Source organism: Peromyscus eremicus, chromosome 1 (assembly GCF_949786415.1).
Source record: "Peromyscus eremicus chromosome 1, PerEre_H2_v1, whole genome shotgun sequence".
Lineage (NCBI taxonomy): Eukaryota > Metazoa > Chordata > Mammalia > Rodentia > Cricetidae > Peromyscus > Peromyscus eremicus.
In genome coordinates this window covers 92,943,013-92,960,063 of record NC_081416.1, presented here as the reverse complement: position 1 = coordinate 92,960,063, position 17,051 = coordinate 92,943,013, and the positions used below count along the sequence as shown (strand labels likewise).

The following is a 17,051-nucleotide window of genomic DNA, read 5'->3' as shown; positions in this document are numbered from 1 at the left end:
ATGTTCATGCCACGATGCACTGCCTCACATAGGCTCCAAATACCAGGCCAAACCAATACAGAATTTCCAAAACTAAGAGCCAAAAATAAACCTTCCTCTTTATATGTTGACTGTCTCAGACATTTTGTATCACAATTAAAAAAACAAAACAACAAAAAACCTGACATCATGACACTATAGTACATTCATGCTACTCAACCTCCATTTCTTTTTTATCTGGGAATGATTAATTCAATATCTTGGCCCAGAAATGCAGCCATGCTGATATGTATAGCTCAGTTCACCAATACTGCTGACCAGTATCTTAAATAAACCTCCAATTTATTTACCCATTCTCCACATAAAGAACATTTAGATTATTTCCAGTCTTTTAGTATTACAAAGTTTTAAGTTATGAATAGGATTTGTGTTATTTTTAAAGACTTGCTTTAATGGGGCTTGGGGATGGCTCAGCAGTAAAGGCACTTACCATACAAGAGTGAGGACCTCAGTCTGGATCCCTAGAACCACTCAACAGCCTGGGAGTGTAATACCAGCACCCCCTTGATGAGATGGGACATGGAGACAAAAATCTCTACAAGCTAGCAGACCAGCTAGCCTGGTGTACCCAGCTGCAGAGAGACCGTGTCTCAAACAAAGTAGAAAGCAAGGACTAACATCCGAGGTCCTCTAACCTCCACGTGTGTGTGTGTGTGTGTGTGTGTGTGTGTGTGTGTGTGTGTGTGTGTTTGCATGCACATATGCTACACACATGCATCATACACAAACAAAAGAAATGGATGAGGGCCAGTAATGGCTCAGTGAGCAAAGGTCCTTGCTGCCAGGCCCCATGACTGGAGTTTGATTCTCAGGATCCACAAAATGAAAGGAGAGAATTGGCTCCTGTCTTGTGGCCCGCACTTTCTTACCTACTCCTCTGAATAAATAAATAGATGTAATAAAAAATTTTAAAGAAGCAAATGAAAAGAGCAGAAAAAAATATTAAAGACATTAAAATTTATAGTTTTTCTAACACTGAAAGTAGCTGCGTGACAACCTCTAAAAGTATTTAAATATTCAATAAAATGTAACTTGACTCAATCCAAACAGTTTATTGAAAGCGTTCCCATATTTAGGTTTATTTGATCATTAAGTTTTCCTTTAGTGTATCATTTAGATTTGGCTAAAAGCTTAATGGCGTTCCAGAGCTGAGTTTTACTTTCACTTGATAATAACCATCATATTGCTCATGAGACAAACACAAATACACTCTCACACTGTTAACAAAAGAATTTTCTGAAAGTAGCATTAACCATCTGTAGCATTTCATTCTTGAGCAAATAAATCAATAAAGAACTGGATGTGTTTATATTTCTTATTAGAGCAGTTCATGAAAGGTCTTAATGGGGCAAATAAATCAATAAAGAACTGGATGTGTTTGTATCTCTGCTAACCACAATTCAAGAATGGTCTTAATGGCCAGGTCCTTAAGATGCAGAAGCTTCTCCCTGAACATTGATGTTGTAGTGGCAATACTTAACACAACGCCTTAATGTTGGAGCTGGAACAGCTCTGACTTCTTCCTTTCCAGTCTCCTGCCAGGCTATCTCCTATATTCTTTGAACACTCCTTCAGAGCACATGTCTGATGTTTCATAAGGATAACAGACATGTTAAGACATCTGTCCTTGGGCACTTATATACCAATACAAAGGTACCAATTAAAGTAACAAAGAATAATCAGATATATGTGGCATATAATGCATATGTAGGCACTTCTGTAGCTCAGAGAAATCAATGAGCCCTACATCACTGAAGTACATAGTAGCAAAAGAGGCTGAGCTATTATTCCAGGGAATGAGTGCCCTGGAAAGCGGCCAGTAAGGAACCATCCCTTTTAAGTATGAAAGTGAAGGGCTTATAGGACAGCATGGCAGGCATGCTCAGAGTGGGAAAGGCTCCCAGCCAGTGCAGGTGGTGGACAAGACTCTGTTGATGCCAGTTCTAGCATCTTGGAGCATTCTACTGCCCTGAAGTCATTCAAAGTCTGATTCAACTAACACTGGACCAAGTGTTAGCTTGACCCATTGTGCTGATGTTTATGTTCTACAAAAGGTATGTATGGTAAGCAAAGGGATCGCTACCATGACCAAGAAGAAATGAATACCCTCTTAGTGGCTCTAGCAACCAGAGCAGGAGCTGTGCAGTTCAAGCTCGGGAAGACAGGTTTAAGAAGTTTTTAAAACAGAGAGACTCAATTCCATGTCAAGAGACCTTAAGAGGAAAGCTCTTCAAGTACATTGGTGGCTGGACATTTCAAAAAATCTCAACAAGTAGGGGGAAAAAAAGATGGAAAAGTAAATATAAAGTGAAGTCAGGAGATAAATCCTTGTAAAAGGTCAAAAAGATGAACAAACACAGAAGCAATCAGCATGAGTGACTCGGACTTCCAAAAGCTAGGCAAGGAGGCTATGGTCCAAAACAAGCTGAAATCTGCAAAAATGTCAACAAAATAAACAATGTTCTTAGTGAGGTTAGAGCAAAAAGGAAACTTGCATGGTGATAAACATGATGCAGAAAAAGCAGAACTTCTTGGCTTTTAGCTTCTATGCATTCTATCAACAGGGGCAACCTTCAGATTAAATGGATAATTAACAATACTAAGTGGGGAAGTTCCAGAGGAAGGTATGATCAAGTCTATTCATCAAATAATTTCTACCAACAGAACTGAGAAATAAAGTCACTGAATTAAAGACAATTGTATGAATTACACAAGTAAAGCTGAAGTCTGAAAAAGATCCAGATAATTATTGCTGCATTTTGCAGAACATAGAGTGGCTGGTGAACTCTAACACTATAGAGAAGCAGGCATGCTGTAGCTCTCCAATAGATTCTGAAAAGAAGTCTTCCAGTTGCGGGGCTAGGGATATGGGAAGAAAGAGCCATTATATATTCTTTTCTGATCATAAAAGAACTATATACCCATATAAGAAAAGCGCAGAACCGGGCGGTGGTGGCGCACGCCCTTAATCCCAGCACTCGGGAGGCAGAGCCAGGCGGATCTCTGTGAGTTCAAGGCCAGCCTGGGCTACCAAGTGAGTTCCAGGAGAGGCGCAAAGCTACACAGAGAAACCCTGTCTCGAAAAAAAAAAAAAAAAAAAAAAAAGAAAAGCGCAGAAACATGTAAAGAATAAAAGCCACCCATGATCTTACAGTCCAGATATAACAACTGTTAAAATGTGGACATATTTCTAATGAATACATATTTTTATTTTCGTTTGTATCATACAACATATTTGTCTCACTTAAAGCTCTTTGTGAATATAATTTGTAAAATCCATACTAGTTTAGCACATGAAGGCAATACCAATTATGTAACCATAAAGAATGACACAATTAATGGTGATGATTATAGCTCACAAACTCTAATAGTGAAAATCTTGATACCTAAGAGGCAGCATGCACTAATTCATTTATTCTTCCATGTGTACAGTAAATACTATCTACATTATGTATCCCTGATCTACAGCTGGACATACAGCCATGAGGAGATGAACATAAATCCCTGCCCTAATGGGGCCTCCTTTCTAAGTGGGAAAAGAGACTATAAAGATAATGATAAATACTGAGAAGAAAAATAAAGCAGGAAGAGTATACATAGTGATTCAGGAGACTGAAACTTTAACTGAAGTAGCCAGAAGTCTACAGACACACTTTACTCAGAACCCTCCAGAGAAGACATCAGATGTCATTTCAGTGAAGACATGAAGAAGAAGGAGGTCAAGGAAGAAATAAAGAAAGAAATTAAAGATTTCCTAGAATTCAATGAAAATGAAAGTACAACATACCCAAACTTATGGGACACTATGAAAGCAGTGCTAAGAGGAAAATTCATAGCTCTAAATGCACACATAAAGAAGATGGGGAAATCTCACAATAATGACATAACAACACACCTAAAAGCTCTAGAATAAAAAGATGCAAGTCACCCAGGAAGAATAGACACCAGGAAATAATCAAATTGAGAGCTGAAATCAATAAAATAGAAACAAAGAGAACAATACAATGAATCAATGAAATAGAGAGTTGATTCATTGAGAAAATCAACAAGATAGACAAGCCTTTATCCAAACTAACCAAAAGGCAGAGAAAGAATATCCAAATTAACAAAATAAGAAATGAAAAGGGAGACATAACAACAGACAACAAGGAAATACAGAGAATCATCAGGTCATACTTCAAAAACCTGTACTCCACAAAATTGGAAAATCTAAAAGAAATGGACAATTTTCTGGAGCGGTACCACATACCAAAATTGCCGGGCGGTGGTGGCGCACGCCTTTAATCCCAGCACTCGGGAGGCAGAGCCAGGCGGATCTCTGTGAGTTCGAGGCCAGCCTGGGCTACCAAGTGAGTCCCAGGAAAGGCGCAAAGCTACACAGAGAAACCCTGTCTCGAAAAACCAAAAAAAAAAAAAAAAAAAGAGAGAGAAAAAAAAAGAGAAAAAAGTCAGAAACATCACCCTTTACAATAGCCACAAATAATATAAAATATCTTGGGATAACAGTAACTAAACAAGTGAAGGATCTGTTTGATAAGAACTTTAAGTCTCTAAAGAAAGAAATTGAAGAAGATATAAGAAAATGGAAGGATCTCCCATGCTCATGGATAGATAGGATTAACAAAGTAAAAATGGCCATCTTACCAAAAGCTATCTACAGATTCAATGCAATCCCCATTATAATCCCAACACAATTCTTCACAGACTTGGAAAGAACAATACGCAACTTCATATGGAAAAACAAAAGACCCAGGATAGCTAAAAGAATCCTGTATAATAAAGCAACCTCTGGAGGCATCACCATCCCTGGCCTCAAGCTCTACTATAAAGCTATAGTAATAAAAACAGCTTGGTAGTGGCATAAAAACCGACATACAGACCAATGGAATCAAGTTGAAGACCCTGACATTAAACCATGCACGTATGAACACCTGATTTTTGACAAAGAAGCCAAAACTATACAATGGAAAAAATAAAGTATCTTCAACAAATGGTGCTGGCATAACTAGATGTCGATATGTAAAAGATTACAAATAGATCCATATCTGTCACCATGCACAAAACTCAAGTCTAAGTGGATCAAAGACCTCAACATAAATCCAGTCACACTAAACTTGATAGAAGAGAAAGTAGGAAGTACTCTTGAACACATTGGCACAGGAGATCACTTCCTAAATATAACACCAGCAGCACAGACACTGAGAACAACAATTAATAAATGGGACCTCTTGAAACTGAGAAGCTTTTGTAGGGCAAAAGACACAGTTAATAAGACAAAAAGACAGCCTACAGAATAGGAAAAGACCTTCATCAACATCTGACAGAGGACTGATCTCCAAAGAATATAAAGAACTCAAGAAACTAGACATCAAAATACTGAACAATCCAATTAAAAAATGGGCTAAAGAGCTAAACAGAGAATTCTCAAAAGAAGAATCTCAAATGGCTGAAAGACATTTAAAGAAATGCTCAACATCCTTAGTCATCAGAGAAATGCAAATCAAAACGACTCTGAGATACCACTTTACACCTGTCATAATGGCTATGATCAAAAACACTAATGACAGTCTATGTTGGAAAGGATGCGGAGCAAAGGGAACACTCCTCCACTGTTGGTGGGAATGCAAACTTGTACAACCACTACGGAAATCAGTATGGCATTTTCTCAGAAAATTGGGAATCAATCTACCTCAAGACCCAGCCATACCACTCTTGGGCATATACCTAAGGAATGTTCAATCATACCACAAAGACACATGCTCAACTATGTTCATATCAGCACTATTCATAATAGCCAGAACCTGGAAACAACCTAGATGCCCATCAACTGAAGAATGGATTAAGAAAATGTGGTACATATACACAATGGAGTACTACTCAGCAGAGAAAAACAATGACAGCATGAAATTTGCAGGCAAATGGAAGGAACTAGAAAATACCATCCTGAGTGAAGTAACCCAAACCCAGAAGGACAAACATGGTATGTACTCACTCATAAGTGGATACTAGATATAAAGCAAAGGGCAATCAGACTGCAACCCACAGAACCAGGAAGGCTACATAGCAGGAGGGACCCTAGGATGACTGTGGCTTATAATAAGTTTTGGTTTTACTCAATTACTGGGCAAGCTTCAGTGAAACATTTCACTATTAGGATAAGAATTTGTATTGTAGCTGGGAGGTGGTGGCGCACACCTTTAATCCCAGCACTCGGGAGGCAGAGCCAGGCGGGATCTCTGTGAGTTCGAGGCCAGCCTGGGCTACCAAGCGAGTTCCAGGAAAGGCACAAAGCTACACAGAGAAACCCTGTCTCAAACCCCCCCCCCAAAAAAAGAATTTGTATTGTATAAAGCTGATAATAGAAAAATAAATAAATAAATAAAAATGAAAAAAAAAAAGACTGTTTTAAACCCATGCTAACAGATAGATCCCCACAGCAACCCCTAAAGGATTGTGCTAGTCCACGGTTTACGTAACTGCAAAACAAGGTCAAATGCCCTTTGGGGAACAAAAAAATGAAGTTAATTAAGATAAACTGTAATACGCGCAAAATTCAGCATCTAATTCAAAATCCTTAGTCTTTTGAAGAATCAGATAAATGTGATCCATAACCAAGAGAAGAAAAAAGGGCTTGGAAGACAACAATGATAGGAATATTGGAATTCGGCATTAAAAAAATAATAATAATAATAAAAAGGAATTGACACATGTTAAAAGAGTCATAAATATGCTCAGCAATTCAAAGGAAAGTATGAACCTGAGACAACAGTCTAAAATAAGTGTGATTACAGTCTAAAAAAAAAAAAGGATGCAGAAAATATTTGAAGAATAATAGCTAAAATTTTTCCAAATTTTATAAAGCCAAGAGATTTTTATTGAGAAAATAATTCTAACCAGGATAAATTCAAATAACTAGAATGTCAAAGCACATTCTAATGAAATTCAGTACAAACCCATTACCAAAAAAAAAAAAAATGTTGAGACAGGATTAAGCTAAATCACATGGTGGTGGCTCCTCCCACCTTTAATCCCAGCCATTGGCAAGCAGAGGCACATGGATCTCTGTCAGTTCAAGGCCAGCCTGGTCTACACAGCAAGTTCCAGGATAGCCAGGGCTACACAGAGAAAACTTGTCTCAAAAATCTGTTTGTGAGTGTGTGTGTGTGTGTGCATGTGTGCATGTGTGTGTGTGTGTGTGTGTGTGTATGTGAGAGAGAGAGAGAGAGAGAGAGAGAGAGAGAGAGAGAGAGAGAGAGAGAAGGCAGGCAGTTTTGGGCGATTAGGGACAGGGAGGATCATGCCGTGCAGTTCAGGCTGGCCCTACCTTCTGAGTTTTGTGACTCATATAGGTGGACTTTCAGTCACACAACTGTCTTTGAGTCACTTATGCCTCTGCAAGTCACCCCAATAAACTCACTGGTTCACCAAAGAAGGAGGAGGAGGAAGAGGAGGAGGAGGAGGAGGAGGAGGAGGAGGAGGAGGAGGAAAAGACATATGGATAGAGCAAAGTAGAGCCCGTCAGGCAGAGGGAACCAAACATAAAAGCACCTTGAAGCAAGAGCATGTCCAGAATGTTCAAGAAATAGCCAGGAGATGGCCAGTGTGACCAAAACAACATGGAAGAGAGGGGAAAGCAGAAGGAGCTAGGGACAAGGCTTACAAAAGGCTTTAGGTCACATAAAGGCTTTAGGTCACACTTTGCCTCTTTATCCCAGCTAGTGTGGAAGCCACTGGAGGGCTCTGAGGAGGGGAAAGCTGTGTCAACTTAGGCTAAGTGCTGCTTAATGGGCCATACTAGTAGGGGCATGGAAGGCAGTGGTGCTGAGTGTGATTTGATGAACTGTGGGGGGCTTGATCAAGAGGTTTCAGAGGAGAAGAATTTTAGTATGTTGCCTAGAGATCATTCTTGTGATATTTTATTGAAAAAAGTGGATGCTTTTTGCCCTTGTCCAAAGAGTCTACCTGAGGCTAAAGTGAAAAGTTTTAGATTAATTCTTTTGGCAGAGGAAATCTCAAAACAACCTAGTACAGACTCTGTTATGTAGTTATTAGTGATAACTCTAATGAAGATTTATAATGAAAAGGAGAAAAAGAATGGAGTTAAGTGGAATAGAGCTAAGCCCTGTGTTCAAGGAGATAAACAGATTAAGAAATGTAATAAAGGGAGTGGTGATCTCAGGGCAAGAGCCTACCCAGCTAAGTTTCCAACTTGGAAAAAGAAACTAAAGAAAAACTTAAAGTCAGGTGTGGTGGGGCATAACTTTAATCCCAGCACTCAAAAGGCAGAAGCTAGTGGATCTTTGAGTTTAGTCTACAGAGCAAGTTCAAGGACAGCCAAATTTAGGCAGTGAAACAAAGAAAATTGGTAGAGATGTAATTGAATGAGGGAGCCATATTCCAGGCCCAGCAAACAGCAGAACTTAGCAGTTCCCTTCCCTATGTTTTGGAATGGTAATGTATATCCTATGTGATTATATGTTGGAAGTATGTGATCTGCTTTTTTATTTTGATTTTATAGGGGATTACAGTTAAGAGATTGCATGAATCTGTAGAAGTAACCATCTTACTAAATAAGAAACACAGAGCCAATGTAAAGATAAAAGCCCAAGAGGTCAGAGCTAAGAGCCTTACCCTTCCTGCTTCAGCGATCCTTTTCAGCCAAGAGAGAGCTACTTCCTGTGTGTTTGTCTTTATATAAACTTTCTGTTCTGCCTTCTCATTGGTTGTAAACCCAACCACATGACCGCCTCGTCACTGCCTGTCTGTACAGACCTCCAAGTCTTCTATGGTTGGTATTGAGATTAAAGGCGTGTGTCTCCAATGTTGGCTGTATCCTTGACCACACAGAGATCTACCTAGCTCTGCCTACCAAGTTCGGGGATTAAAGGCGTGCGTCACTAACACCCAGCTCTGCTATGGCTTGCTATTAGCTCTGACCCCCAGGCAACTTTATTTATTAACATACAAATAAAATCACATTTCAGCACAAATAAAATATCACCATATTTCCCCTTTTCTATTTTAATAAAAAGAAAAAAGGAAAAAAGTTATAACTAACATAAGAAAAACTTCAACTATAACTAATTAATCTTCAACTCCCTCAGAGACCCAAGAAGGAAATAATATTACCTAACAAAAATAAAAACAGGAAGTGCATGCAAGCAGCTTCCAAAAAAAAATGTGAGTTGACAGAAACAGCCAGCTGCCTGGACAGTCACCTGAGGTTTCTCCGAAGTGGGAGGCATCATCTTCAGCCTACAGGCTTAGCTTATCTGACAGACTCAATTGTGAAGTAGGATGTACACAAGGTCAACAGTTCAACCTCACATTGGGTGAGAGCAGTCCATGTACCAGAAACACCTGAATTCCACTAGTGTCATGTCATGATTCAGGATTTTAAATTCTGGAAATTGTTGATGGTTTTTGAATTCACCTGTCCATTCTTCTTGGCTGTGTATATGTGGCTTCATCTCAGCATCCCGTTCTTCTCCACATCCCTCTATTAAATGCCATTCTACTATTGAGAGGCGTGAGCTTAGTTACTCTTCAAGAATAACTGTTTCAGCTGTTGTTCCATTGCACATCAGAAGCCATCAGCCCATTGCCTGTTCAGCTGCCTTCAAAGAAAAGGGCATTGTACCTTTTCTGGATTGCAAAGGCCACTTCAGGGATGGTGCCATATTGTCCTGGCCTCAGAAGATGACTTTTGATAAAGCCATAACCACACTTGTTTTGGCAAGAATCAATAGTCCTTTGTTTCGTGTCCTGTCTGTCTTTTTTGTCCTGTTGTCAGCAGTTGATTCGAGGATACTTTGTTGTCCAGTGGCTAACTTTTGCCACAATGAAAGTTAACTCCATATGCAGTTTCTTTAATGCCCATATTCTCTCTGAAGTAGATTGGTACTGCCAGGAGCCGACATGTCTCATAGTCAATTTTCTAAGTTATTAAAACATTTTAAATGCCATATTCTGTAGATCTCTGAAGGGTTTGAAGATGACCTGTCTATCTAAAATATATCTGCTAACTAGTAATTGTCTTTTTCAGAAGAGACCTTGAGCTTTAGACTTTGAAACATTGTTGGGACGGTGATAGACTATGGGGACTTTTGAATTTAGACTAAATGCATTTTGCATTATGATATTGTTAAAAACCTATGGAGGCCAGGGAATGGAATGTGGTAGTTTGAATGTAATTGGCCCCCACAATCTCATAGGGAGTGGCACTATTAGGAGGTGTGGCTTTGTTGGAGTGGGTGTGGCCTTGTTAGAAGGAGTGTGTCACTGTGGGGGTAGGCTTTGAGGTTTTTCTATGCTCAGGATACTGCCCAGTGTCTCAGTTGACTTCCTGTTGCCTGCAAGATGTAGGACTCTCAGCAACTTCTCTAGCACTGTGTCTGCCTGCACATGGCCATGCTCCCTGCCATGATGATAGTGGACCGAACCTCTGAAACTGTAAGCGAGCCACCCCAATTAAATATTTTCCTTTATAAGAGTTGCCATGGTCATGCTGGTGTCTCTTCACAGCAACAGGAACCCTAACTGAGATAGGCTTGAACAAGATTATTATGGTTTCTGCATAGAGAACAGGCTGAAGGGAGAGGGAGCAAGCAGGCAGAGGAGGATGGACCATGGCAATTCAAAGACTAATAAATGCATGAAGGCCTTCACACAAAAATGTTTCTGTGATCTTAAAAGTAATTGCTAATAAGTGATATATTTTAAAAATAATCTAAAGGCTCCAGCACAAAGGCACACTGATCACAGTCAAGGCTGAAGGTAGGGGGTGGGGAGGGTGTAGACACTGCATAATCTACCTTTGCTTGTGTTTGAAACATTTTTAACAAAGTTTTTTTTAATCAATATAGTGAGATAAGTGATAAAGACATAAATTCAACAATGAATTCCCTTTAGAGAATTCCAAGAGGCTGAAGTGCCAGGACAAACTTAAACAGGAAAAATGTAACAGAGAAAACTACAAAGTCCTATATTTGGTTCCAAAATGTCAAGTGAACATTATAAAATGGACAACCCTAGATGACTGTTAAAGGAAGTGGAATACCCTGGAGTTTTACTACACTGCAGCAAAGTCAGCAGAGAGACTGCCAAAAACTCACAGCAAACTCAGTTAATAATTTTAAAAGGAATATGAAGGGAGACGATTGTCTCAGGAGCAGACTGCTTTATACCTGCTGCTATTTGCAATTTTAGAAGCCTCTTCTAATGTAGCCTGTGTTCAGCCATTTCCAACTACATTATATGAGGAGTGGATAAGGGAGCTAGAGATATCATAGCAGGAAGAAACAAAACTCCAGAGATACAAGTAATAAAGTCTGGTTGTGGTAGAATATTATTTCAAGGTGTGTTACTTTTGTTCATGCTCTGGAAAGTGTGTTTAATGATGAAAGATGTGTTTGATTAAATATAATTCACCTGAGATCAGGAGGCTGAGTCAGCATCTAGCTGACAGGAAGTGGTAGGAAGGAGCCAGGTGAGAAAGGTTTTATAAGGAGGTGTGAGAAGCTTTTGGAGGACTCGAGCAAGGAGAGGGGGTGAGCTACTTGCTATTCAGCCTCTCAAAAGAGCAGAATTCCACCTTAACCTTTGAATCTTGAGTTCCTTAGAGGGAGAAAGGTTTAGTTAAGCTCCCTTGTAGCTTTGAAAGAGTTGGAGCCGGAGGGAACAGAATTCCCTCCAGCTACGGCCCTTGGCCTAACTGCTGCTGGTAGCAGTGGAGTTGCAGTTGCTGATTCAGACAGCTGTGGCTTAAAAGGAAGCAACCTTAAAAAAAAAAAAAGGACAACATCTTGTGGCCTTTTTTCTCCCCTGTTCCTATTGAGGTAAACGATCAGTCACCCAAGACTGGAACAGTTTACAACACTTCTTCTCTTGTAACTTATGATGACTAGGATAAAATCCAGACTCCTCAACTATAGCAGAAAAAAGTTCTACGACTTGGTCTTTTCTGTCAACATCTTTGGTCTCAGACCTCAAAACTCTTATGCCTTTTTCAAGACCCTACGTTTCCTCTATTTGAAATTCTCTTCCACTGGATGGTTAATGACCTCCACCAGTAGGTCATTCTTCAATGACTGGGTCTAAGGGAGAGTTCCAGGAGAAGAGAAGATAAAGAAGACAGTAAAGCTGGGGTCAGAGGTCTTGCATAAATAATGTCCTTTGCCAAGCAAGCTTATTAAGAAGTATAGCACCAGCTGGACAGTAGTGGCGCATTCCTTTAATCTCAGCACTTGGAGGCAGAGGCAGGTGGATCTCTATGTGTTCGAGGCCAGCCTGGTCTACAAAGTGAGTTTCAGGACAGCTAGGGCTGTTACACAGAGAAATCCTGTCTTGAAACAAACAACAACAACAACAAAAAAGAAGTACATTATCTTATATACAGTTTTTTTCTGAAAGGGAAAGTGGGACAATGCCAGCAAAAAAATTATACAGTGGGACAAAGACAGTGGAAAGCTAATCTAGCAATGTTGCAAAAAAGGAACATAAGATATCTCAAGGGCCTTGGTGTGGTGGTATTGTGTTTCCCAAAATATTGTGCACCCTAATAAATTTATCTGGGGTCAGAGAACAGACAGCCACTAGATACAGAGGCTAGAAAATGGTGGCACTTACACCTTTAATCCTCGCATTCCAGAGACAGAAATCCCTCTGGATCTCTGTGAGTTCAAGGCCGCATTGGAAACAGCCAGGCATGGTGACTCACGCCTTTAACCCCAGAAAGCAGCCTTTAATCCCAGGGAGTGGTGGTAGAAAGCAGAAAGGTTTATAAGGTGTGAGGACCAGAAACTGGAAGCATTTGGCTGGTTAAACATTTGGCTGGTTAAGCATTTGGCTGGTTAAGCATTTTGGCTGGTTAAGCGTTCAGGATTTTGAGCAGCAGCTCAGCTGAGGGCCATTGGGATGAGGACACAGAAGCTTCCAGTCTGAGGAAACAAGACCAGCTGAGGAATTGGCAAGGTGAGATAGCTGTGGCTTGTTTTGTCTCTCTGATCTACCAGCATTGACCCAAATAACTGGCCTCGGGTTTGACTCTATTAATAAGAACTTTTAAGATTCATGCTACACCTTGGGATAGATAACCATAGCCCCTTAGGGTAGACAAGTTGGGTTCTCAGGATCCTAAACCACAGCTCCCCCACAGCCCTGCCCCATGCTATTACTGGCTCTATCAAGCATATTCCTGGTTTAGAAAAGGAGCTATAGTTCTTCTCCATGCATCAGGGCCTCAGGGAACCTTAGGTCAGGTCCTAGTTCTCAACAGTTTAAAAAAAAAGGAAAAAGAAACACACACACACACACACACACACACACACACACACACACACTTTAGAGTTGCCTCTTCATTTTTAGCCAAAGAATGCAAGGTTGGTTTAATATCTAAAAGTCAATTAATGTAAATACCATTTAAATGGAATTAAAAGCAAACCACACAATCACCTTGACAGTGTAAAAGCATTTGGTAAAATTCAATATCCAACCCATGATCAAAAACATTCAATGAGGCCGGGCGGTGGTGGCGCACGCCTTTAATCCCAGCACTCGGGAGGCAGAGCCAGGCGGATCTCTGTGAGTTCGAGGCCAGCCTGGGCTACCAAGTGAGTTCCAGGAGAGGCGCAAAGCTACACAGAGAAACCCTGTCTCAAAAAACCAAAAAAAAAAACAGTCTTCTTAGGAATGTCTCTGAAGTATGGTGGTCAAAACAGCAAAAAGACTGGTGACTTTCCATTATCTGGGTCAGAAGAAGGATGCTTTTGTCACCATCAGGACAGAATGGATTCTCCAAACCCAGGAACACACCGTGTTTATCTCAAGCTAATGTCAAAGATGTCAGGCACATTCTAACAGCACTGGGCTCTGCTCATACAGTCCCAAACACCACTCTAAAGGCTTTGTCTACAAACTATGCCAGGAAGTTAACTAGGATTACTCAAGGGCAATCATGGTGGTTATGACCCAAGATGGCTGTAGTCATTTCAACTTTGTCCCTACAATTTGCAAGATGCAGAGAAATCAGAACCATCACATACTGCTAATAGGCCTTTAAAGTGGTAAAGTTGCTTTGTTAACTGTCTGGCAGTATCTCAAAAAGTAAAATATAACTATACAACTAGGAAATCACACTCTTAGTTCCAATCACAAATATAAGTCCACACAGAAATCTTTAAACAAATGGTAGCATTATTCCTAAGAGCTGAAAGGCAAAAAAAAACAAAACAAAACAAAAACAAAAACAAACAAACAACAAAAAAACCCAAATATCCTCAACTAACAAAGAGATCAGTAAAATGTGACCTATCAACACAATGGACTAGTATTCTGCCATTAAAAGGAATGAAGCATATGCTAGAAGATAAATGAACCTTGAGACATTATGCAAGTTTTAAAAAGTTTGTCAGGCCAACCAGTGGTGGCACACACCTTTAATCCCAGCACTCAGAGGCAGAGGTAGGCAGAGTTCTGTGAGTTTGAGGCCAGTCTAATCTACAGAGTGAGTTCCAGGACAGCCAAGGCTACACAGAGAAACTTTGTCTCAAAAAACCAAAACAAAACAAAAAGCCAGTTAGGAAGAGTATAGGTAATTCTACAGAGGGAGAAAAAGATGCCTGGCTGCCCTTGACTACAGATGGGGAAATGTGGAGGGTGATAACAGCTAAAATGTACAGATTACCTTGGGGGGTGGTGATGAAATGTTCGAAAACTTAATGGGGTGATGTCTACACAACTGTGAATATGCAAAAGAAATTGACTCGTGCTTAAACAGACAAATTGCATAGCACATGTACTAGATCTTGGGGTGGAAGAGAAAGAAAAAACTATAAAGCCTTTGTTAAGTTCCAATAACAAATTGTTGCATATGTTCATCTCCACTGTTCCCAGTGTAGACCAGATGAATACCAGCAACTGATGCGTTGGTACTCATCTGTTTTCCTCTACTAGACCTACTAAACCCGGAGTTCTCTGAGGCGGGGACTTAATTCCTGTTCCTTGGAATTCCGTGAGTGTCTGCACACTGTGTGCATGACATATGATAGGATATACCATAACTGCTGGTCAAGACCACCTTTAAAGTGGTCCTGAGGGAAGCTTTACTTTAACTGGGGTCATCGGGCAAAATCTAAAGAGAATGCATCTGAGCAGAAACTTGATGATGAGAAGGAAGCAAGAGATGAGCATCTCAGGAATGAAAAAAATAGAAAGGGCAAAACCCTCAAGATGGGAACACTGACTATAAGTGTCTGGGTTCTCAAGGGAAGGAAGTCACATCTACAATGAACTCTATACCCTCTACAACACTGAGAAGCAGAAGTGTCTTCCACTCACACTCAATAGTACTTCTTTAAGCTATTCACAGATTTTGAAGACGGTCTTAAAGATCATCACTCTTCAAGACAAAAAACAATGACAGGAAAGAAAAATGAGCAAGACTTTTTGAATTCTGTTATGACAGAAGGGGGGGGTGCAATGGCAATTTTACAAGGAAAGCTCATCAAACACATTCTGCAGGCAGAATAATGTGCTCAACCTGCCTTTAGCCCCTAGAGCATGGCGCTTTGCATTTATAGTATTTTTAATCTCTAATGCTCCAGAGGATGGAAGGACAGCCAATATGCACAAATTCAAAGAGGATTACAGTTCAAAGGGAGCTGTCCAGCAACCAACAGGCTGAAATCAGAGGAAACGTTCACCGACTGTCCACATGGCTCAAGGATGTTACAGGGATTATTCACAAGACAAAGTTACCAGCAGAACTTTGAGAACAACAGGGAATTGTTCCAGTCCATTCTCCCAGCATTCAGAACCATGCATTTACAGATTCTGTAAAACTGCCAGAGTGTAATAGTCAAGGGGGCTGATTTTGAAACATCACACTCATGCCAAAAAAAAAAAAAAAGAATTAACCAGCATGAGGAGTACAATAACTTGCTTATCTCTGCCTCAGGAAGAAAGAATGGTTTAAATTATTGAACAAAATTTTCTTGTTTTGAGACGGGGTCTTACTATGTAGCGCTGGCTGGCCTGGAATTCATTAAGGAGGCCAGGCTGGCCTTGAATTTACAGTGATCCTCCTGACTCTGGAATGTTAGCATTTCAGGTGTGCAGCACCAACCCCAGATCAAGTTGTACTAGAAGAGGCAACAAAAGGCTGAACCAGTGAGCACCCAAAACCAAGCTGAAACTCCACTACCAACTAAGGTTCCTACAGACTCATGGTAGAAAGGGGAAACCTACTGACTCTTAAGTTCAGGCACAGGTGACAGGATGACATGCAAGCCATTGAGGGGAATGGTGTGGGCCTGGGAGGCCAAGACCGCCCGCGAGCATCGCCTGCGCTCACCTTCGGGGCCCAGCGGCGGCTCCGGCCGCTTCCCGCGGGACAAGAAGGCCTTGGGCAGCAGCAGCGATACAGCTAGGACGAGCCCGGAGGCCAGAGCCACTCTCTGCACGGTGGAGTACGCCATAGCTGCGTACTGCGGAGCCCAGGAGTTGAAACCGGAACCGGAACCGCAGCGCACAAGCCGGCTCACAACGGACCCGCGGGCTGCGCAGACGGCGGCGCGCGAGGGACAAGACGCGTGTAACCCCTCCGCTACCCCGAGTGCCCTAGGGCGGTGCGGTGTGTGTCAACCGCAAGCTTCCAGCTCGCCCGAGTCCAGCTGTCACCCAGGCACGGGCATCCTAGTGCCTAAATCTGGCGGGTTTTCGTTCCTCTCTATCCTTGTTCACCACCCACCTCTAAACCCTTACCTTATTTGCAGGAGGAACTCACTTCCCCAACTTCAGTTCATGCACATCGCTTCCACAACTCCTTCTGCAACCAAAGGCGATAAAACCAAAACGCAGAACTATTGAGTTCTCGCGGTAGCTCAAAGCCTTCCAGAACCTACCATGACCTTCAGAATGACATCAAATTTCTTTATCTGACCTTAAGGGCCTGCACGATCTAGTCTTACCAATGCTCTTTAAAAACAGGATGACTCATTTGCTACTAATTTTCT

At 41.0% G+C, this 17,051-nt stretch overlaps 1 protein-coding gene across 4 annotated transcripts in view; it reads right to left on the bottom strand.

Annotated features, from left to right (window-relative positions):
* Ric3 (RIC3 acetylcholine receptor chaperone) overlaps positions 1 to 16,552 on the bottom strand; it is a 58,074-nt gene extending 41,522 nt beyond the window's left edge. For all 4 annotated transcript variants that reach the window (XM_059269113.1, XM_059269114.1, XM_059269115.1 and 1 more), the window contains exon 1: positions 16,391 to 16,552. In XM_059269113.1, coding sequence (XP_059125096.1) covers positions 16,391 to 16,514 — 124 coding nt within the window. In that variant the 5' untranslated portion in view covers positions 16,515 to 16,552. The remainder of the gene's footprint in view (positions 1 to 16,390) is intronic.
* Between the last annotated feature and the right edge of the window lie 499 nt (positions 16,553 to 17,051).